This window comes from Rhamphochromis longiceps, linkage group LG2, assembly GCF_057381845.1.
Source record: "Rhamphochromis longiceps isolate RC_006_pf linkage group LG2, R_longiceps_female_GT1.1, whole genome shotgun sequence".
Classification (NCBI taxonomy): Eukaryota; Metazoa; Chordata; class Actinopteri; order Cichliformes; family Cichlidae; genus Rhamphochromis; species Rhamphochromis longiceps.
The window spans coordinates 34,989,326-35,013,148 of record NC_140558.1 but is presented as its reverse complement, the minus strand read 5'-3'; the positions used below and the strand labels follow the sequence as shown (position 1 = coordinate 35,013,148).

Sequence of the window (23,823 nt, the reverse complement as noted above, 5' to 3'; positions counted from 1 at the left end):
AAAAAAAATGTGCACGTACAGGCCCGGTTGGACACTCAGACATCCTCTCGACTCTAACACTTCTGTAACTGTCATCGTGTGTTACTGACGCTTTACTTTGAATAATGACGGCACGTCGAGTCTAAATGAGGAAAATAAGAGACATCGCACGCTGCAAAAGCCTGCGGGTGCTGTAGGACTCCACCTTGTTGTACTCACCCACTTCCTCTTAACCGCCTGAAGGCAGGAAGAGAGAAGAGACAGAAGGGGAAGAGAGGCAAAGGGGGATGGGCTTATTGCTTTCATTTAACGTTAACAAAATGCAGAAATGAGAAGTTAAGGTGGACGGACAAACTAGGAGATTTCTAAAGACAAAAGTATAAAGTAGGTAAAGGATTACACACAATCATGGCTCCTTGGATGAAAACCACAAGAGAGCGGTATGGTGTAGGTAAGTCAACATGTGCTTGTTTGTATGTATCTTTGTGTGAGATGTGCAGGCACATCCAGTTTTTATGGTGCCTTTCTGTTACGGTATGATGCTAGCCTATACAGCGAATGAATAGAAATGAGAAAAATAGATTCCCATCACTTCCTGCTTGGCGGATGTAGGCAGGTGCCAAAGGCCTCAAAGAGCTTTAGGAGGTAGACATCAGCTTTAATCCTTCCAAAGAACTGAGATCCTGAAATCTTATTCATCATTTAACTTCAGTGCAACTACGCTAATTATAGTTTATTTGCACTGAAGTGGTTCTGCAGTGGTTTGTAAGGGATAAAATCATAAGCAAAAATGGAGAAATAAGCAGCTGCAAGTAGGCAATCTCTACAAATTGCATAGCATGCAGCACATAAATACGGAAGCTAAAAGATAAACAGTCCTTAAAAATGTTCATTTTTGAAAGTGAAAGCCTGGTTTTGGCTTGGAGCAAATCCTAGAATGGGCAAGTACAGTGTGCAGTTTATCTGTTATGTATGTGGGTTTAATATGGCGGAGCTAATCAGTGTGTGTTGCCATTAGATATGCAGTGCAGTCACACACTTGGAAAAGACACAGATTTCTGCCTTCTAATACAGACTTTATTAACTGAGGTTCACTGGTCTGTTGCAGCCACTGCATTGATTTATCATTTAACCTACTTGCAAAAAGATAGACCATGTAGGGTTCTTTCACCTGGGTAGTTCATCTACTTATAGCACGAGACTGATGCTGATGGTGGGTGTGGGTTAAAAAGTCATTTTAAAGCACTTTCTAATATACTTACTCAAAGAAAATATTGTTTATTGTATCTAGTATAAATATCTTCCTGGTCTGTGTAAGACTACAACACAGGAAGTGGGGGAAGAAGGAAGTCTCAAGTTTGAATACAGTAGAAAAGTCTGATGCAAAAAAAAAAAAATGTTGACAATTTAGTCTCACGAAGTGCGCACAAATAAGCTTCCTTTTCCTTTTCTATCAGTTTAAGTATCGTCTAGAAATAGTCTGACTTTTTTGCTTGGTTTTTTGCACAGTCAGAATTTCATTAGCAGGCATTTTGTAGCTGCAGTTCTTCTTGAGGGCAAACCATCTTTAAGCTCAAATGGAGGAGAGCAAACCTCTGAACTGTTGCACAAAGATGAATGATAGACTTTAGCTGTCGGTGCTCTGCACACTTTTCCTCTGCCGTGCAACTGGTCTTTGGCTGCAACCCATGTCGCTACTCACTGCTGCTTTCACTGTTTCCTAAATCCGATCATTTTGACTGATACAGTCATTAAAGAAAAGACAGAAAGCAGAAAAAAAAGAGCCTACTAACGTCTTTAAATTGCTCCAGAGCTCCGGATTATCAACAGCCCAAAACCTAAAGAAATGCTGTTTACTATCGCATAAACCCAACCTGAGGCCCACTGAAGAAAGGCGTTGCTCCTTAACCTGTTCCGTTGCCTGCCTACTCGTGTGTGCCACCGTTTGCAGCTGGCCAGCATCTGGATACACTAACTTATTTGGACTACCTATTTATATTTACCTTAAGCTACTTAGTCGCCATCTACTATTGTGTTTTACTGCTACGTTTTTTTTTTTACTGGTTAGCCTTTTTAAAAAAAAAAACCTTATAACGTGTGACGTCACGAATCAAGCTAGCTTACCGTGTGTACTAAAATCTTCCTGTAACCGAGGCTTGCCATTGCATACTTAGTGTTTGTGTTCAAGTTTATTTTTCCATTGTAACAATAACCTTATTTATATATTCAATATATTTATGTATATTTTTATTTTATTCACTTATGGGTTTTTTTCTTCTTTTTTAGTAAAGTGGAACTTTGTTGGCCAAAATGAGAAGCACCTTTCCCTGGAGGTGGGCGAAACTGTCCACATCCAAGAGGTTTGCGAAGGTAAAATGTTGTTAAATAAGTCGGTTATCCGGTTTGTCAGTGTGGTTCAAATACTTTATACATAGATGTGTAAAACTTTGAAATTATTTGTTATTGAAAAACTGCATGTTAGTAAGCATATTTTGTTCGTGTTTTTGTAAATGTTACATTTGTGAGAGTTAGACGTTTATCATGTTTTATGGAGTATAAACATGATAAATACATTTAAAATACAATAATATGTACGCTCAACTGCTACTTTTTACATCCTTGTACTGGGTTTAATCCCCGTTTAGCCTTCAGCATTGCCTTAATTCTTCCTGGCAGAGATGCAACAAGATGATGGAAACATTCGTCAGAAAGTTTGGTCCATGTTCACATGATAGCATAACACAGTTGGTGCAGAGTGAATCTTCTTGATGCAAATCTAAAAGGCTGGATGGAGATTTGGTGTCTATGGAATTAGCCAGATGATTTGGGCTTTGTCACACAGAAACAGCCATTAGAGGCCATCAGAAGATGGGTACACTCTGGCTATAAAAGGATGAGCATGGTCGGGAGCAATATTCAGATAAAAAATGCTAAACTGGTACTAAGGAGTCCAAACTGTGCCAACACGATATCGCCAACACCATTACACCACCATCTGTCTGAACTGTTTATACAAGGCCGGATGGTTCCATGCTTACATGTTGTTTACACCAAAGTCAGACCCTACTATTTGAATATTGCAGCAGAAATCAAGACTCATCAGACTCATGTTTTTTTCCAGTTTTCTACCATCCAATTTTGGTGTGCTCAACCACATTATAGCCTTAGTTCTTAGCTGGCAGACCAGCGAGCCTGGCTGTAACGACAGTGCCTCATTCAGAGTCCCTTCAGTCGCCTTTCCTCCCCCATTCTGAAACTCTGTTTGAACTTCTTAAGGTTGTCTTGAAAAGGTACTGAGTTGCTGATATGTGATTGGCTGATTAAATATTTGCAGTAGCAAGCAATTGAACTGGTGTACTTAACAAAGTGACCAGTGAGTATAACTATTACATTGCTGTAACTTCCAGAATCAGAGTACTTTATTAATCCTTAGGGAAATTATGTGGTTACAGTTGCTCCAAGACAATAACAGTAACAGACTAAATTAAGAACTAAATTAAATAATACATCCATCCATCCATCTTCATCCGCTTTATCCGGGACCGGGTCGCGGGGGCAGCAGCCTAAGCAAAGAGGCCCAGACCTCCCTCTCCCCAGCCACCTCCTCCAGCTTATCCGGGGGAATACCAAGGCGTTCCCAGGCCAGCCGAGAGATATAATCTCTCCAGCGTGTCCTGGGTCTGCCCCGGGGCCTCCTCCCGGTGGGACATGCCTGGAACACCTCACCCAGGAGGCGCCCAGGGGGCATCCTTGTCAGATGCCCGAACCACCTCAGCTGGCTCCTTTCGATGTGGAGCAGCAGCTGCTCTACTCTGAGCCCCTCCCGGATGGCCGAACTTCTCACCCTATCTCTAAGGGAGAGGCCAGCCACCCTTCGGAGGAAGCTCATTTCTGCCGCTTGTATCCGCGATCTCGTTCTTTCGGTCACTATCAACAGCTCGTGGCCATAGGTGAGGGTAGGGACATAGATCGACCGGTAAATTGAGAGCTTCGCTTTTACACTCAGCTCCCTCTTCACCACGACGGACCGGTGCAGCGTCCGCATTACTGCAGCTGCAGCCCCAATCCGTCTGTCGATCTCCGGCTCCCTTCTCCCATCACTCGCGAACAAGACCCCGAGATACTTGAACTCCTCCACTTGGGGCAGGAACTCATCCCCGACCCGGAGTGGGCACTCCACCCTTTTCCGGCTGAGAACCATGGCCTCAGATTTGGAGGTGCTGATCCTCATTCCCGCTGCTTCACACTCGGCTGCGAACCGTTCCAGTGCGAGCTGTATTAAATAATACAATATATCACAAATTTTACAAAATATAAGAAATGCCTCCAATATGTACAAATAGCTCAATTATAAATATCCAGAATATTGCAGAAGTGAAATATATATGATTGACATTTTACTCTAAACTGCAAAACTTGTTATTTGTTATTTTCACTGTAGAGCATGTGCAAAACGGTGTAGTTATTGTACTGTGCATTAGATGGAGGACTTGTACAGGGAGATGGCCACGGGTAGGAATGATTTCCTGTGTCGTTCCGTGGTGCATTTGGGAAATCTCAGTCTCTCACAGAACATCCTCTTGTGACTGACCAGCACGTCATGGAGTGGGTCAGAGGTATTGTCCTAATGTTGGACAACATCCCCCTCTTTGATACCATTTTACAGGAGTCCAGCTCCATCTCCACAAAATTATGGAGCTGGACTCCCTTAAGGTGGTGATGTTGTTCCAATTAGAGAGTCTACACTATCCTGATTTCCTGTCTTGATAGTAAGATGCCACTTTGTCTTTCAGGTTGGTACAGAGGCTTCTTGTCTAGGAACAAAGCGCAACAGGTAAGAGCCTACACAAGCATAATATCAGTGAAGATTTACATTAACAGAAAGCTTTAAAGCACATTTTAGCGGTCAGCCAGATTTATTCATGTGAGAATTTTACTTTTCTTATTCTTTCTTGTGGAAAAGAATATTCCAAGCTATCACCACTTATCATTTCCTCATTCATCTCCTCTACATGTATTCCAGGGAATGTTTCCAGTCAGTTTTGTTCAAGTTAAGGAAGTCATAATTGAAAAACGAGGGTATGTAAAAAAAATAATAATAACAGTACCAAAAATAAGGCATCTTTAACTGTCTGTAAAAGTTTTTTTTTAATTTGTTCCATTTTCCATTACTTATGCTCTGACAGAGATGAGGAAGTGGTGTTGTCTGTAGAGATGCCCTTGGTGAAGGAGGTGACCACTACGTTGAGGGAGTGGGGAAGCATATGGAAGCAGCTATTTGTGGTATGAATTAAACAGTGAGCCACTTTTTGTACTCGTGTGTGTGTGTTTGTGCGCCTGAATCGAACATCATTTATTTACCTCTCCAGGCCAATAAAGAGGCACGTGTCAAACAGGTCCAGAGGCTGATGTGGGAACTGATGGAGTGGCGTTCTCAGCTCCTGTCTGGCACCCTGCCTAGTGATGAATTCAAGGAGCTAAAGCAGAAAGTTACTTCCAAGATTGACTATGGCAACAAGTACGCCTGCATTAATATTTAAACATGTTTATACTTTCTCATTGTTTAAAGCTTAATCAACCAACCAGATTTTTGTCATACTGACTGTATAATTCATGTTAGTTTGATCTCCTTTGAACATCTTTCTGTTCTTTTCCTGATAACTTTGTCTTGCAATCTCTATTCCTTTGCCTCCCAGTCCATACCCCTTGCTGTGTTCCTGTGTTGCTCTTCCCTCATCCTTGTTCACCTTGTATCAATCTTCCCTCTATTACTCCCCACACCAGGATCCTTGAATTGGACCAGGTTGTTCGAGATGACGACGGGAACATCTTGGACCCAGAGCGAGCCAACGTCATCAGTCTATTTCGGGCCCATGAGGAGGCCACAGCCAAGATCAATGAACGCATCAAAGAGGAGCAGGTATATAACAAACTGTAGGAAGGAGAGGGCCATATAGAAAATGTTTTCCAAGGGTGAATGTGATGTCACAGTCACAACAGTGTTGTTTTTTTCAGCTTGGAAGCAACAACCAGGGAGTTTTTTTTTCTGGAGTAACTTCTACCCCATTATTGGGGTAATACAAGTACGCGTAAAAGTTACCCTGAACTAAACACAAGTAGAAAAACGACTTTATTACTTTTTTAAAAAAATAATAAATTAGTAAAATAAAACTTAACCCTTGTGAAAAAGTCCTTAAATAATACATTTTACTTCCCAGTCATGTGTGCTAGCTTGGACTAATTAAGAATTCACTTCCTTTCAAATTGGCTTAACTCCACTTCAACTCCATCCAGCCAATTTTTCATTTCAGCCTTGACTCAGTTCATTGACAGAATGGATTTCTGATGATTTTCTTACTCAGTGATTTCCATTTCCCGCACAAACCCACAATCTGCAGCTGCAGCTGGTGCATTTTAGAATAAAGTAACCACTAATTATAAAACATTAGAGCAGCCAAACACATTTATCAGACCCTTGCCAAAATGAACACTTTTGGTTGGAATTTTATCCTGTTAAATCATCATCAGTAGTTATCTCCTAAAATTTATTTCCTCTCACACAGTCCAACATCCAGACAGACCACAGCGGGATCTCAGCACGGATCCAGTCCTCCCCCACCCACAGCCTCTACGTCTTTGTGAGGAACTTTGTCTGTCGCATTGGAGAGGACTCCGAGCTCTTCATGTCCCTCTATGATCCCAATAAGCAAACCATCATCAGGTGTCACTTCTCTTTCCTTACCGTATTCCCTAAAGGTGTTTCAGACATATGTTCCTGTCAGGTGGATTAGACGCTCAGGAAGATTTGGCTTCACATTGTGAAGTAAAGTTATTGCGGGTCTTATATATTTTTCAGTGTCACTGAAAGGAAGTGACTTTTTATTTTGTGTTAAATCACAAACATACAGACTGAAAGATAAGGCGATTTTTTTTCTTATGTAATTGATTCTTCTTTGGAAATTAACATCATAGTTCCAGCTAAAAAATTACATCCCTTGTTTGTTTAGATGTCGTTGTTGTTGTTGTTGTTTTTAACCTTACCTCAATTGTTCTGCTGTATAAAACATATATGCAAAACCTTTTTTCTATTTCTTCTTGTGTCTGTATACCTCTCCATTGTTTCTCTTCTATTGCTAAGCCCTGTTAAATGTGAACAACGGCATGCCAAAAATAAATATACAGAAACTACAAATTATAGGGCCGCACATACTGAGTGGCAGCACTGTGTGGTGCCTGACAGTGCTGACGTTAAGCCCTGTCACTCACTGTCATACTGGCTATATCTATGTCTCAGCCACAGAAGCTGAAAGTATTAAGATAGACCCAAGTCTGTCATCTTATTCTTATAACATATATTATCCACAGCTACTCTTTTGTATTTTCTTGCATTGGCTGTGATCTCTGATTCACTTCTGTCTCATCTGTGCTTATGTGCTTAAATAATTTACTATTTTCTTTGAAAACCTTTTTTTTTCCGCAGAGGTATGTTTATCCACATCTCCCTGAAAAAAAGTGAAGAACAGTAGGGTTCAATATTTTAGAAAGATATTAGGTTTTTCTAATTTTTTTAACCTTACTGCACCCACAGGTTTTCTTGGGGTCCGCTTTTCTATTCTCCTCCTTTAAAGTGTCTCTTACATGTTTATGTAGCTACACAGGGTAGATTTAGTAGTTACAGCTGTTTGCAAGGGGATCAAAGATTTGAGCTTAAGTTTCACTGAAACTGTTTTCATTGTGAATCATGTGCATCAGTCAGGCTGCAGTGCACAGTTTCATTTTGGCTAGTAGAGTATGTCTGAAAATTTAATTATGAATGATGAGATAATCTTTATGTGGTTGCTTGCTAAAATGTAAAATTAATTTAAAAATGTTTATTTATTTGTGTATTTATTTATTTGTAACTCTTTACCCTTCTTTGTACAGTGAGAACTACTTAGTACGCTGGGGCAGCAAAGGTTTTCCTAAAGAGATTGACATGCTCAACAACCTGAAGGTTGTCTTTACAGTAAGTGACCACACGAGGGCAATGTCACACTGTTCTTAGCTGTGGAGAGATGAAATAGGTGACCTATTTCTTTTCAGAAGATTACATAGCATTTTTGTTTGTTTGTTTGTTCCTTTATTCCTGATTTCTGAATTTATTTCATACACAATTGTTTTTGTCTTTGCTCAACAGGACTTGGGAAACAAAGACCTGAGCAGAGAGAAGATTTATTTGATCTGTCAGATTGTAAGAGTAGGCAGGATGGACCTGAAAGAAGCAAACAACAAGAAGTTTACTCAGGGCCTGAGGAGGCCTTTTGGGGTTGCAGGTAAGTCATGAAGAGACAATGCAGAGGTTTTTTTTCCAACATGCTACTAAATTTCTAGCTCTAGTGATCAAGGAGTGGAAAAAGTACATTGGCAATCTTCATTGTCAGTGTTTGCTAGTTCAGCGATAAGCAATGTTTATTTTAGTTTTGTTACATATACGTGACTTCAAATTATGACACACTTTTGCACTAATGAACAGATATATTGAACACTAATCATCGGATATAGTGAACAGGAAACACACTATTGCATAATTTGAAGGCAGTGAAGAAGACTGCAAGTCTGTGAATTTAAAAAGTGCAGGGTTAAAACCCTTTTTTTTTTTTAAAAAGTAGCTTTGTAAGCATACTGGTGACCTCAAGGTAACTGAGCGTGTCTTTTTGATTAATGTTGAGGGTCAAATGGGAAATGGCCTGCATTTGTATAGCGCTTTACTCAGTCACTAAGGACCCCAAAGCGCTTTGCACTACATTCAGTCATTCACCCATTCATACACTGGCAATGGCAAGCTACAGTGTAGCCACAGCTGCCCTGGGGCGCACTGACAGAGGTGAGGCTGCCGGACACTGGCGCCACCGGGCCCTCTGACCACCACCAATAGGCAAACATGGGGTTAGTATCTTGCCCAAGGATATTTGGCATGCAGCCAGGAGGCAGCCTGGGATCGAACCACCGACCTTCTGATTAGTGGCTGACCTGCTCTGCCACCTGAGCTACAGCCACCCGTAAAACAACAGAAGCTTTCATCCGATTCACAGGAGAAAAGGCTAACACATCTCATTTCATTACCAAATTCCACCAGTTTTACCATCAATAATGACTTTTGTTAGGTGCTTCAATCATTATTACTTGTGTTCTCTAAAGCAACCTTTTTTTGCGCCACGGACCAGTTTATGCCCGACAACACGGACCGGCCTTTAAGGTGTCGCGGATAAATACAACACAATAAAACTAGTACCGGTACTGAAAAAAAATATGATTTATTCATAACACACGTGAAAAGACCCAGGAAAACCGAGTTAACGATAAAAAGAATAACAAAATAACGCTGAAAACCGATAAAAACCCTGAAAAACATACATTTCAGACCTGAGCCTCAACTCTCGGGGCCCGGTACCAAACGACTCACGGACCGGTACCGGTCCGAGGCCCGGGGGTTGGGGCCCGCTGCTCTAAAGGTCAACATTGTTTTGCTTCTGCTTGTGCTGCTGCAGGTATTATTGAACATACTTACACCTGGGAGCTATCCTTTGTACAAAGCTAAAATGTTGATGGTGACTGTAAAGCCCTTTTTTTTTTTACACTTTTGGCTTCTTGGAATCTCACTTCTAAGTTGCCTATATCCTCATGTAACTTCACAACGAGCAATGAGGAGGCCAGTCTTTCTAATGTGGTGTTTTGCTAATGTGAAACCTCAGTACGGATTACAACCTAGTACTTGTTTGATTCTGTCATCACAGACACATTTGTTTTCTCTTCTTGGCAGTGATGGACATCAGTGATATCATCAAAGGGAAGATTGAATGCGATGAAGAGAAGCAGTATTTCATCCCCTTTTTCCCGTATGTCCTGTTTCTTGTTTCTTTTTTTCCCACTCCACCTCTCTCTGACCTTTTCTTAGCAATTAAAAACCTGAAAATCTATTACCTATAAAATTAAGAAAACAGTACTGTAATTTTCTGCATATGAATGTTTTCTTTGTGTTTGTATGTTTGACTCCAGGGTAGTTGCAGAAAATGACTTTCTCCACACCTTACTGAACAAAGTGACAACATCACGAGGAGACAGTGGTGGCCAAGGTACAGTTTTGCAATCCCAGGCTTTGTTCTTTGTTCCTAGTCATGTGGCAGTTCTTGCAAAAGTCCTGCACGCACTGAAGGTTCCCACTGGACTGTATATGCTCCAGTCATTTGTGGTTAGATAAAATGGCAGTTCTTCATTGCATCCTCGCCTCTTTTCTCTGCACTAGGGTGGAGAATGAAGGACATTATCCTGATGTATGGCACCCACCCTTGAGCTGGTGTTTTCATATTACTTAACCTCCATTTCTCCCTGACCAGACTCTAGTCTTGCTGCTCACTACCTCATGTTTATGGCAGACTTTGACAACCCCTATGGGTGACACTGTCTTGTTCCACATAGAGTAACCCCGCATATCCGACTGCACTGTCATATCGCTCAGCTTTTATCCTCCTCTCACTCCTGAAGGCCCTGGGCATAACCTGGAAAATGAAAGGAGCACTTGAACAAGCAGATATGGAAGGAACACTTGAGGCCACCAGATGCCTGCTCTTAACATTACTCACCCCTAATCTCTCCTTCCTCTCTTTTAGGTGCTTTTGCTACTGTCCAGACACACACACACACACACACACACACAAAACACATTGAGTGTTTTCCCTGTAGGTCTGTGGTTAGCCTTGAAAATGTAGGTTTGTAACACAGTCTAGATTTCACCACCTATGTATTTCCCTAAAATAGCTCACCTCTTTTTTCCCTTTTGATTCCCAATTCCTTTTCTTTGCTTTTTCACCTAATTTCTCTGAAACCCTCTGAGAGTCCATTTTCTTTAGAAGTAAATTCTGTTGATAATAATAATACCTCCATCTTTTCTTTTCCCCCTTTGCTCCCATTTCCTAAATGGGACACAGCAATTTTCCAGCATTTATTGCAGTCTTGTCTGCAATGCCAGCACATCCTCAGTTCATTTTAATATCATGTTTCCCATAAATAACCAGTAACCTTTTACATAAAATAAAGCATCCATTAAGTTCAGCCCTCAGGCCTCATGTTTCAGGGTTTCTGTTGGTCCTGAAAACATCTTAAAGTTTTTTTTAAATTCAGTTTTAATACTACAGGTCCTTGAAGTTATTTTCATTTATTTGGCTTCCATTTGAATTTACATTCCCACAGAGAAATAAATGAACACTCGTTTTGCGATCCCTCGTTTAAAGAAGACTTGAGTGGTGCCTGTATTTACATGCAAACGCTCTTAAATTTGCTAAGGTTTGGTCTTGCAAAGTTCTTTAAAATATTCAGTTTATGCTCGTGCCCATTAAAATACACTGTTTTTACACAGGTTGTTTTATATGATAGATGGTCCTGCAGGCCAAATCTTATCTGTGCATCTTTCTCTTTCTGGTCTGTTGCATTTTACAGAAACGCATGTATGCTTGAAGAATAAGCATAAAAAGTTTTATGATACCATAAACTGACTGGTATATAATGCGTACCCTTACTCTAACTGTGTGCTCAAACCACTTTTTGCTACAGTGCTCATTCACATACATTCAAAGAACTTTTTTTTCTATACCATTTTCACACGAACTCACACTCTGATGCATCAGAGGCAACATCAGAGGCAACTCTGGGTTCAGTGTCTTGATCAAACATGCAGACTGGAGAAGCTGGCGCATCCACTGATCTTCTAGCCACAGCTGCCACAAAGCTGGGCTTGGAGCTGGGTTTGGGTTTGAGCCTGGGCCCGGTCTTGCAGTTGAGAATGGAGCCAGCGAAACATGTGAGGCAACTGAGGACGGGGCTGGTCACCTGAGACCTGCTCAGATTTACCGGCATTAAGATTTCCAAAGCCAGAATAGGAAGATTTCATATGTGCTTCAGGGTTCCCAACAAAGCATACCCATGGCAGCTCTACACAAAATATAAATCTCATGGCTTTAACTAGAAATGTGACCAGATATAAGCTTGAAAAGCCTCTTCCTAGCTTCTTTTAACCAACACAACCACAACTCTGCATCACACTTTATGTAGTGCAGAAGAATAATATGTATAAGGAAAAAACGTATATAAAGTCATTATCGCATCTTTTTTTTTTTTTTCAGTAGTACATTCTCTTCCTCCATCTCTAATACATAGTCTTCTTCATTCTCTTATCCATAGGGCTGTGGGTCACCATGAAGGCTCTGGTGGGGGACATTGTGCAGATTCGGAAGGAATACCCTCACCTCGTGGACCGCAGCACCGTGGTAGCCCGGAAGCTTGGCTTCCCAGAGATCATTATGCCTGGAGATGTTCGCAATGACATCTACCTCACCTTACAGGGCGGAGACTTCGACAAATACAACAAGACAACCCAGAAAAACGTAGAGGTCATCATGTGGGTCTGTGATGAGGAGGGCAAAGTCATACAGGTGAGGAAATGTGAAATAACAGGGACAGAGCATATCAATGGATTCAAAGAGGAGAGGGATTTCTATGAACTGTGATTGGTTTGTGTGTGTCTAGGGTATAGATAAAGTGTGCGGGTGCAAAAGTATATGTTGTGTATTAAATGATTGAGGTGGTGTAGGTCATTGAGCAAGCACGGCACTGATGAAACACTTACTCACCCTCTCATAGTCAGGGCAAATGGATACGGATTTATCCCAGAAGGCAAATCCATCTTAGGCATACATGGATGCACACACAAACATAAATTCTTCACAGTCACTGTGAGGCGTATTTTTCTTTACCTCTCTTTTTCCTAGAACTCCATCTGTCTGGGAGCAGGGGATAAGGCAGTCAGTGAGTACAGATCTGTCATCTACTACCAAGTCAAACAGCCCCGCTGGATGGAGACGTTTAAGGTGTGTGTGTTTTATTTCCTTATCTACTAGTCTCTTCGTTCCGTTGTCTTGATATAATGCATTTGCATTCGTGATTTCTAATGTTCAAGGCAAGAAATCACATCATACTGTCAGTATGTGTTTAGGATATCAGTTTTATTATATTCTACAATAACGTGAGATATCCTCCAGGTGGCAGTCCCCCTGGAAGAAATGCACAGAATTCATTTACGCTTTATGTTCAGACATCGCTCTTCCCAGGAGTGTAAGTATCACCCTCTGTCTCTCTCTACTTGTCTGCATTCTTCATTAGATCATCACTCTTAACTCCTCCTCTCTGATCCCCTGAGTATAATGTGACACTGAAAGGACAGAATGAGTCTAACCTATTTGGAAAATGAGCCAAGGCATCATTACACATACTTGATTAAACAAATGAGCACTTTTTCTTTCTTCTGCGTGTGAATTCGCGTGCCGTGTGAACTCCTTCCTCTCTTTCTCTATTTCCCTGATGTGTTTTTCCCCTGGCCATTTCTAGTTTTGTTTACTTATCGTTCTCCTTAATTTGCAGCCAAGGATAAGAGTGAGAAGAACTTCGCTATGGCTTTTGTGCGTCTAATGAAGGATGATGGGACTGTTCTGCAGGATGGACTGCATGAACTTGTGGTCTTCAAGGTCAGAACCAGCGGCAGAACTTTTGGATAAAGAAAGACGAACTAATGAATGGACTCAGTATCCTCTCAAAAGGAAATACCATCATCCTCGTTTTCCAGTTTAGAGAACAGCGCATATAGACCTAAGAACACATAATAACAAACAAAGAATGATCCTTTCATGATGAATTTATGTTTACAATATGAAGGTCAAACAAAAGTGGTGAAAATGTGCACAGCCACTTGTCGAAAATACTGTATGGTAGATAATCTACAAATAAGTTTGAAAGATGATTGCACCGGGGAAAACGTCTAACAATGTCTGTTTAAATGCAACAATCATCAAAACTGACCTAAACATGTAGCGAGTATAGATAAGAGGTTATGGCCACCCAGACAGGTTGAGTGAAGCCAAATAGATTTCCTGCCAAATGAGCCCAAGCTAAGATTGAATCCCCATATTGATTAAATGCCAAACCCAATGAAGATTAATTACTCGTGATTCACTCAAAGACCAAATGGATGGTCCCTCTGTGCCCTCTTTCTTGATTATCTCTCGTTATCCCTGCATTCCTCTCGATCTCTGCGCCGCTCATGGCTTCACTCTCTTACTCTCCAATTTTTCCAGCCACTCACTCATTATTTACTGATGTGGCATTAATGAGGACAGAGTTGAGGGTGCTGAGTTGAAAATATGACATTCACTGATGCCCTCACCTCTGCCGTGCCAGAGCTGTCCCACTGCTACCACTACCCACTACCTGCCACCCTGAAGCAATCAACCTAGAAGAACCGTTGATGTTGATGTGACAAATTAACGGTGTTCTGTTTTTGTCAAAGCTTCTATCTTTCTAACTTGTCTGACACAGCTGTATCCAAAACTATGAGTTCACAAAAATTAAGGCAGAAGTAAATAAGGCTTAGGCAAAACATAGGATTACGCTTTACAAATCTTACAAATGTATCAAATCGATCAGTTTTTCATTTACATCAAGACGTCTTGTAAGCTGAGACAATTTCTATACATCTATGACAGCTTTGTCGCACTAATGGTATCCACAGCATTTTGTTAAAAATGACTTTGTGCTTTTAGGGTGACAGCAAGCGCATGGAAGACGTGAACTCCTACTTGTCTTTGCCCTCAACCCGCAACCATCACAGTGACCCCCACAAGATGTCCACACTGAGCCGCAGCTCAAGCAGCGTGTCTGGGGGAGGAGGAGGCCTGTCTGTAAGCTCTAGAGACAGCTTCACCATCTCCACCCTGGTCTGCTCCACTAAACTCACCCAAAACGGTACGTGCAAGCCTGATATTGTGGCGACGTTAGCACGCTAGAGGCTTGGCAGGGCAAACGATTTTTACACAGAAACGGCCATGAAAACACAATAGATGACAAAAGGTCAAAAGCAGACCTTTATGTGGAGGAGGGTGCTTGAAATCAAGCCTGACACATCCAAAAAAAGAAAAAAAAACATTAATTAACAACTTCTTTCAACAGACTAATAAGGCCAGGCAAAGACAATGAATCATCGGTTGGCTGTGAAATTAGTAGAGGACAAATCCACTCCTTACAAGTCTGTAAGAAATACTGGTCGGATGTGGCCTCATGTATTGAGCTGGATTCAAATGTTTCCCTTGAAAACAACAAACTTGTGGTGAAATGCAATCAACATTTTACTGACGTGCTAAGACTGTGTTATTTTTAGGTTTAGAGTTAAAGGTTGAGGTGAGGTCAAATTAGAGGAAAGACAACCTCTAACCAATTAATGGTGAGTCAACAGAATCTTAATTAGACTATATGTTTTGTGGTCATGGAATAATAAGCAAGGGATGGAGGGCAGGCTGTGTATATACATGGATTTTATTAGCAGGGAATGTCATCATTTTGTCCTACACACTCAGGCAGCCCCACAGGCCAGACACACACACACACACACACACACACACACACACACACACACACACACACACACACACACACACACACACAGAGTGAAATGCACATCTACATCTAATGCAAAAAGCACGTTCACCCCAGACAGTAAGGTGCATCAGAGACAGGTGGAGTTCAACAGCTGTTACTGAGGAAGTCAGTCCATCACTATAATGAACATTATCCTGCTGTATTAATCACCTGTACCACGTGCACACAGACACACACATGCACACTCTTACAAACACAAAGGCTTTTAAGCATGCATGCACACAATGTTGTTCAGGGCCACCCACCAGATGTGCGGCTTGGCCCGGTGAGTCAGAAATTACCGGTCAGGGAAAGCAGTGAGCCTTACGTGGGCAGCACTACAGAGACATGGAAATCTGCCCCGTGTCAAACTGAAGCAGAATTAATGACACAGACTGTGGATTTGAAAGTCCCAGAGGGATGGGCACTGTCCATATAACAATCATTACTTGACAAATCTCCACTTTATTGGCAGATGGAGATGAACTTGAGACTCTAGAATTAAATGTATATTGCCCAGGAAGCATACACTTTATATTTATTATTGTATATTTAAAACCCGGTTGATTACATTTACAGTGGTTTAAAACAGGGAAAACAGCAAATTGCTGAACTTCAGTGCTGTCAGTTAATTAGTGTAACTAATTAAATCATTTATTGTTTCAACTCTAATTTTAATGCAGCGCAGAAAAAATCAGCTTACTATATTTCACATGAAATTAATACTGAATTCTGCGCAATACCAAGGAGAATCTCTCTCTTTTTTAATTATGCTGTTAATTGAAATGGCATTTACATTATAGTTGAGTAACCTCAACTTCCACCTGAACATCAAAAATCCTTTGTTTTCTCGTCTGTGTAGTGGGGCTTTTGGGTCTGCTCAAGTGGAGGACTCGACCTGAGCTCCTCAAAGAAAACTTGGAGAAGCTAAAAATCATTGATGGAGAGGAGGTGGTCAAGGTCAGTGGTGTGAATACAAGTGTGCCATTCAATAAGCGTGTAGACTAGTGTGTGTGTACTTTGACTGCTTCTCCCTTTTTTTTCTGTACATGTGTATGTAGTTTCTGCAGGACACTCTGGATGCCTTGTTCAACATTATGATGGAACACTCTCAGACTGATGACTATGACATTCTTGTGTTTGATGCCTTGGTGAGTGTGTGGTTTTTGTGAGTCTGACTTTGCATGCTTGCGTTGTCAACACATGTAGCAGATATCTTGACAGGCTATCTCTGCGTTCAGCGGGTCTTGACATCTTTGTATCTAACCGTCCATCTTTTCCCAAATAAACACGACTGTCAGATGATCATACAAAAATTCTCATCTGCCTTTTAAATGTTTTACTGCTTTGTAAGCGTTTAACAAACTCTCATAGTCTCTCTTCTCTTACTATGTCTGGCAGATACACATCATCGGGCTCATCGCTGACAGAAAATTCCAGCACTTCAACACAGTGCTGGAGGCCTACATCAAGCAACATTTCAGTGCTACGCTGGCTTACAAGTAGGTTATTTCCATTATCTTTCCATTATTTCCTCTTACTGTCATGTCACTCCAGAAAGAGTAAGATACACTTTTTAACAACACATCCCATTTACTGGAGCAGCAAAGGAAGTTGCTGAATGATTTGGTGAATTGAATCTAAACCGCATGGTGCAGTGATTAATAACTTCACTCTTGGTTAGTCAGATTCCTGGTCTCAACAGCTCACAGTGACACATGACAACAAGAGCTCAGTAAATAGAGACAGGCTTTTCCAGGAAATGTGAGCTTTTGTCTGAACGTGACAGGATGCAGCCAGAGGCCGATGGTGTGGGTTTTTGTTTACTTGTATAATGACAATAGAAATAAATATGGTGATGAAAACCCCTTATGTAATCACATTAATCTGAGGTAAATGAGTTTATATTCCACATAATCACTGTAAAATGTCACGCATTTAAGAATAAAATAGGAAATGCCACTCTTATTGAAAAGATGCTGTAAATGAGGCAGCGACACGTAGGACTGATGAGAATATTACATTCCAGCATGTCCCGCATGGCCGGCAAAATATCACGTTATAATGAAGTGGTCTTATACATGGTGTATTTATTGAGTTTATTTTGCAGTACGCAAACTCAAAAACTGTACACTCATAATAGATGAAAATAGACTAATTATCAGCATTTCCACTTCAGACAAAGAAAACGTCCTTAGTGTTTCTGGGCAGAGGCCCTGGCGATCCCTCTGATCGTCCAATGCTTGACAAATCTGGCTAAAGGGACATGGAACGTCACCTGTATGGAGGGGAAGGAGCCCATATTAGTCTGTGAGGTCGAGAAACAGGGTCCCCTAGCTGAGGGTCTGAAATCAGTTTCCCCTTGATAAGGGATGGAAGGCTGATTTCCACTCTGGATTTCTGAGGCAGTAGACAGGGATGGCTATACTTGTATTTCCCTGGTGCCTGTACACTGGGTTCACCTTGGTGGACAAGATGGTTATTTCCCTCACCTCTAATTTCATTGTTTCATATGTGCTCTATCATAACTCCATCCCTCTCCCGTTAGTATGTTGGCATTCACCCTCTAAGAGGGTCGCTGCAGCTTATCGCCTGTCAGCCCAGAGGCTATTATGTAAAACTGTCTAACTTGCTCTCACCATATTTTAAACTGCTCTCAGATGGAATAAATCCTCCTGTACTTGCCTTTAAGCTACTGCACCAAAACAAAACTAGGGATCACTGACTAGTAATTACATTGGAAGTATTTTCAAGTCCACTCTAATGGCAGTGAGGCCAGATTGGAGTCAAGTTTTAAAAGGACTTTTATTGTTTAAGAGGATTGTGTAGTTTTAAAGTGGTCGTTCTTAGCGAGCGATCCGCTGTTGCCACTTCATGGAAATTGAGCTATCACAAAACCAAAAGGCTATATAGCTACTGTACAAATGTTCTAGTGTTGTATAATATTGCGACACAGGAAGGTTAAAGAGGAAGATTCTGGTAGGTTGTAAACTTAGACTGAACTTTGTGCTACCCAAACCTCTCTCCAACTGCGTTGGCACAGCAGAATATTTATGTGTGTGTCTAAAGACGCCTGCAGGGTGTGCATGTGTTGGAGAATGATTTCTTCACCATGCATCTGAGGGCAAATAAAAATGTCTGTGAGCTGTGTGAAAGGTACATCTGTTCAGGTGTGAAATACTATTTTTCCACAGCCACCTCTCTGACAGTTTTTCTCTCTGGTTCTTTTGCTCTCACTCTATTGCACTCCGTCTTTCTGCTCTATGGAAGTGAAAAATGGAGTTGGTGATTAACTTTCCAACCTGTGCAACATCAGAAAAGGAATGACAATTTTGTCTGAATGATTTTGATTGTCTCCTTTCTCCCCATCCTGCACCTCCTTCCTGATTCCTCCCCCGTATCTTTCTTCCCCAGAAAGCTGATGTCGGTGTTGAAGAGGTATCTAGATGTGTCCAGTCGAGGAGAACAGTGTGAGCCCATACTCCGAACCCTCAAAGCCCTCGAGTATATCTTCAAGTTTATTGTTCGTTCACGCATGCTCTACTCGCAGTGAGTACTTTTTTTTCTGTTTTGTTTTTGGATCCTCGACAATGCAAATAGAGATTCTTGAACACACACAGAACCCAGTGACTCTGCATTGCCAAAGTAATTGTTTTTGACAGCTCTGTGAGAAAGGCCTGCTGATTACAGCACTAAAGGTGCTAATAAGCATTGATGATGAAGTGCAGCAACCAAATGATCTAGCTAATGTCAGGGCAGGACTGCTGAATGGGCAGCCAACATGGCCAGAAAAGTTCCAGCAAGAGAGACACCCACTGTGCTGAGCCCAGGGCTGCACCATATGACGAGTGTAAACACCATTTATAACTAGTGAAAAAGTTGTTGCTGAGAGATCAGACAGATGATCCAGAAACATGATGTTCCCTGCCTGTGGGTAACTTGAGTGACTTTGTGTTGATGCCACTGGATGTAGGTACATAGGACACAACCCTGTAGAATTCTGTATGAATGTTTATAGAAATTAGTTTTGAGGGTGTGTGTGTGTGTGTGTGTGTGTGTGTGTGTGTGTGTGTGTGTGTGTGCCACCTGATCAGTGACAGTCTGTCTTTTTAATCTTCTAAAGGGCATCGGGGGCTTTTGATTGTTTGTTTATTTGATGAGAAACTGGAAATGGGAAGAGATATATAAATTCGGATAATAAATTGATTATACTGAGTTTACTCTGCCAGTTGGGGACAAGGGCAAGTCCATCAAACTTTTAAGGTCAGATTTTGTTTGTTCCAGCATTCTCATGAAATTATATTGGTATACCTTGCCCATTCTGATCTGGATTCCCATGTTTTTAGAAGATGGAAATCTAAGTTTGTGAATGTGAGAGCTTGAGAATGAGGCAACAATGAGACCTTAAGGTTAAGTGGAGCTTGTAAATGAATAAGTTTGAATCTTAGTGACCATGACTTCAAGGTCAGAGGTCACTGAGAGTCACAACAATGTCACAACAATGACATTGACCTCAAAGTCAAGGTCAGAGGTCAGGTTTTCTGAAAATCTTGTGAACGTGATAACTTGAAAACGAGGCGACATAGGATTTTGGATACCATTTGTGTGTGTACTAGGAAGCTGAGGGTCAGCACTGGCGGTCACGAGTATTTTTAGAACCTGAAACTATGCCCATTTTAATATACAGTCTACAAATAAAAATGGAGATACATATGCCTATTTAGCAAGGTGTTACAAAATGCTATTATAAAAAATGGCAAGATCCAGTGTCTCAGAATGATAGAATTAGAAAATGGCAGATTTCTCTGTCAGTGAGTTCAGATTTTTCTGCAGGTTTGTCTTTTTGTGCTTTTCTTTGTGTTTATGTATGTGCATGTGTGTTCACACAGACATTTTAAGCAGACATTTAAGCATTCTTCTAAGTAGATGCTTTTGTGTGTGCATGACATTATCTCATCACTGGTCCTAGACTGACTGAGCTTCAGTCACCAGCATCCCCTGGGTGTTTCTAAAGCGATAAATCTCACTCTTCTTCTCGGCTTCTCTCTCTCCTTTTCTGTCTCTTTGTCTACCAACTACCTGCTGCTGACAGTTTCAGCTTCCTCTGCATCTAAAGTTTTCACATCAGATTTCTCCTCTACTCTAAGGCCTTGTCACGCAGAGAGAAAATCACATATTCAGGGGAGCCACCGTGCTGTAGATGCATCTGTAAGGCTTCATCACCGTCACCATGAAGACTAGCAGTCATTAATAGTTAAATAGGTGGCATTGAAGATTTATTAGGTTGTCAAACCAGCTTCGTGTTCAAAATCTATTATGAATGTGTAATGTGTACTTCAGAAATATGTAAGGCAAGCAATTCTAAATTTTGCTTCTTTTTGTCCTCCAAGCTTCAAGCTTGTAATTTCTCTGGTGTCTAGTTAATCGCTCTCACAGTCCTCTTTAATATGTTCACCTCAAGTAAACTGCATGTAATTATATCACATGAAAAAGAATGTTTTCTAATATGAAGACTTATTCTTATTAATGTGATAAAAAAATTATTAGATGATCATTTTATTATCAGCTCAGTGTTTTCTAGTTATGACAATAGATTTGTTTCACAGCAGCCATTTTTATATTACAAAGAAGGTAAACACAGGTGTTACTAATCACATTAATCCTCTGCATCTAAATTAAATAGAACTTTAATGTCATTAGTAACACCTGTGTTTACTTACCAGTTCACCGGAAAATGGTTGCTGTGAAACAAGTCTGTGTCTGAGCTTTTGAATTTTGTTATCTTATTGTTAACACATCTTATTATTTAATATAAAAGCAGGCAGAAAAGGATAGTACTTTGACAGTAAAAGACTAATTACAGGAAAAATAGTTCCCAACTAAAATTCAGGGTCACATTGATGCGTACCTTGGGACTCTGTTCCATCGATCAGATTGAAACATTTCAAGCGTTACAGACCAAACAATAATCAGAGGATTTTTTACAGTTACGCTCATTGGTGATGCATCTTAGAGGTTTTGGTTATTCTCATTTCAGTCAAAATATTGCAGCAATGAGCACTTCGACTCCAGGGAAGCCGATTAAAATTACGAATCAGAACAGGGAGATATTTATGACTAGAAATTCATATGTCATGTTTACTGGTGTCTTGAAGACATTATTTTTACAACTACAATATCTGCAGCTGAGTTGCTCTTCAGCCCCTCTTTTAATCAGACTTCTTCTCTGCCGCTCACTCCTTTCTTAAATTTACATAATTTTGTGTTAGTGTACGCTTCGTGAGCAAATAAAATTTAGGTTAAGAGTAAAGTGATCATCTATTGTGTAAAATGCAGGAGAAGTGCGTATTTGTGGTATGAGTGCACAATCCAGTCTTAGCATAGCAGCACTAACACATCAACTGTAGATAACACCCACGCAGGTGTGCACAGACACACACATACACACCCCCACACACACAGAAACACTCACGCACAGACAGGGCTGGTGGATTAGCAGGACAATGCGTGTGCAATAATAACTGTACTCTGCAAAGAGCCCAGTGATAATACCTCTGTGTGTTACTGCCTAATCCATCCCTCCACATGCTAAATTTGCTGTGTGCCACATGCTAATCCTTCCCCCCAGCACTCATAACTTCCATTGTAATTAAAAACTGCACAGTGCAATTGAATCGCTCAAACACAGTGAGGAGAAGGAGGAAGGAAATGGGTGGAGAGATGGATGGCAATAAAGTTTGCTAATGCGCTAGCCCGTAGACCTGAGGGGATGTTAGAAGCAACACAATCAGCCAGCCTTTTCTTGTGACAGGATGCTGTAGTTACAACAGTCAGTGCTTATCAGTGTTCAGTTGCAAAAACTGGCTTCATTTTGTTAGTGTAATGCTGCATTGTTTTTTCTCCATTACTACAATTGAATATAGGACATTAAATCAAAGATATTGCTTTGCTGTGTAATTACCTAGGCAGTTTTTCGTGGGTTTTACAGCTTCGTATGCTAAATAAATGATTGACTTAGGGTTTAAAGTGCACTCCTGTTACAGAAAGAAGATACGAGGAACTGTAGCCAGTTTAGTTTATACCCCATATCCAGAAAATCAAAAAAATTCAGATGCAGTGTCACTCTGTGCTAAGTGACTTTGATTTCATATAAAGAATGGCAGCACAGAAAAGATGAAGATAACTTAACAAACCTTTCATTACAAGCCTGGAATCAGTTTAAACTGTGAAGAGAAACACTGGTTGTTTTTAGGAAAGCCACTAAAACTTATCAGCGGTATAAAATTGGCTACTTAAGAACTAAGGTTGTTGTGGAGCTGCAATAACAGTAGATTTAGGATTTGAGGAGATGTGGACTTTTTTACCCACTAAATTAATTTGGGCTGATTTTTTAGTTTGGCTTTGGCTAAGGAGGTAAAGCGGGTTGTCTACTGTTTAGAAGGTTGAAGGTCTGATTCCCAGTTCTTCCATTTTGCTTCTGGGCATCATACTGACCCCTGACTTTCCCTTATGCATTTACTGAAGAGTGTGTGTGAAGAGTGTGTGTGAATGTTGGATAAGGTGATTAGGTTTAGATATGTATGTGTGTGTGACTGGGTGAATGAGGCTTTGAGTGCTCATTCAGAGTAGAAAAGTACTCCAGTCCATTTACAGAAAAATCATTCAAGTACAGCAGGCATTATTTAGTAGAGGACAACATTCCTCTTTGAAGTGTCTGACTATGGCACGCATCCTTATGAATGACCTATGAATGAGCTACACATGGCCTGACATCTTGTGATCATATTACTTCTAGAAGTGCGTGTCTCAGCTGCTTATGCAAGGGGATCTATTGGTTTGCAAAGAGAAAGAAAATAGAATAACATAAAATATTGTGAATAAAACCTTGAAATAATTATCCACCAGTCTCTGTTTATCGAATTAATCATTTATAGTACAAACTGATATATGTATCAGTATGCATATGTATCAATTATAAATGAGACTTATTGCGTCTTTTTTGCCCTTTTTGACCATTCTCACTCTCATTGATTATTTAGTACACTTGTTTATTTTCTGCTGTTTTAATCCGTATTGTTTCTTTTATAACCTGTTCACTATTCATATTCCTCTGTAATTACTGACACGGTCTCCCGTCTTCTCTTTTCATGTTTTTCTGCGCTTCTAGGCTGTACGAGGGGAAGGAGCAGGAAGAGTTTGAGGAGTCGCTGAGGAGGCTTTTTGAGTCAATCAACAATCTGATGAGAACAGACTACACCACCACACTGTTGCTCAGGGTAATCACATACACTCACCCTGCATCCACGCTTCACAACCTAGTGCACCTCATTACATTGTTTTTATATACTT

At 40.7% G+C, this 23,823-nt stretch overlaps 1 protein-coding gene across 1 annotated transcript in view; it reads left to right on the top strand.

Moving 5' to 3' along the window:
* Positions 1-275: 275 nt before the first annotated feature.
* Positions 276-23,823, top strand: part of dock2 (dedicator of cytokinesis 2) — a 104,617-nt gene continuing 81,069 nt past the window's right edge. Inside the window, exons 1-22 of the mRNA XM_085425344.1 lie at positions 276-430; positions 2,266-2,349; positions 4,773-4,813; positions 5,003-5,058; positions 5,166-5,262; positions 5,349-5,497; positions 5,764-5,899; positions 6,543-6,700; positions 7,903-7,984; positions 8,156-8,291; positions 9,779-9,854; positions 10,015-10,091; positions 12,193-12,443; positions 12,780-12,878; positions 13,050-13,122; positions 13,429-13,532; positions 14,604-14,805; positions 16,337-16,434; positions 16,536-16,625; positions 16,876-16,976; positions 18,889-19,023; positions 23,642-23,750. Coding sequence (XP_085281470.1) covers positions 388-430; positions 2,266-2,349; positions 4,773-4,813; positions 5,003-5,058; positions 5,166-5,262; positions 5,349-5,497; positions 5,764-5,899; positions 6,543-6,700; positions 7,903-7,984; positions 8,156-8,291; positions 9,779-9,854; positions 10,015-10,091; positions 12,193-12,443; positions 12,780-12,878; positions 13,050-13,122; positions 13,429-13,532; positions 14,604-14,805; positions 16,337-16,434; positions 16,536-16,625; positions 16,876-16,976; positions 18,889-19,023; positions 23,642-23,750 — 2,397 coding nt within the window. The 5' untranslated portion in view covers positions 276-387. The remainder of the gene's footprint in view (positions 431-2,265; positions 2,350-4,772; positions 4,814-5,002; positions 5,059-5,165; positions 5,263-5,348; positions 5,498-5,763; positions 5,900-6,542; positions 6,701-7,902; positions 7,985-8,155; positions 8,292-9,778; positions 9,855-10,014; positions 10,092-12,192; positions 12,444-12,779; positions 12,879-13,049; positions 13,123-13,428; positions 13,533-14,603; positions 14,806-16,336; positions 16,435-16,535; positions 16,626-16,875; positions 16,977-18,888; positions 19,024-23,641; positions 23,751-23,823) is intronic.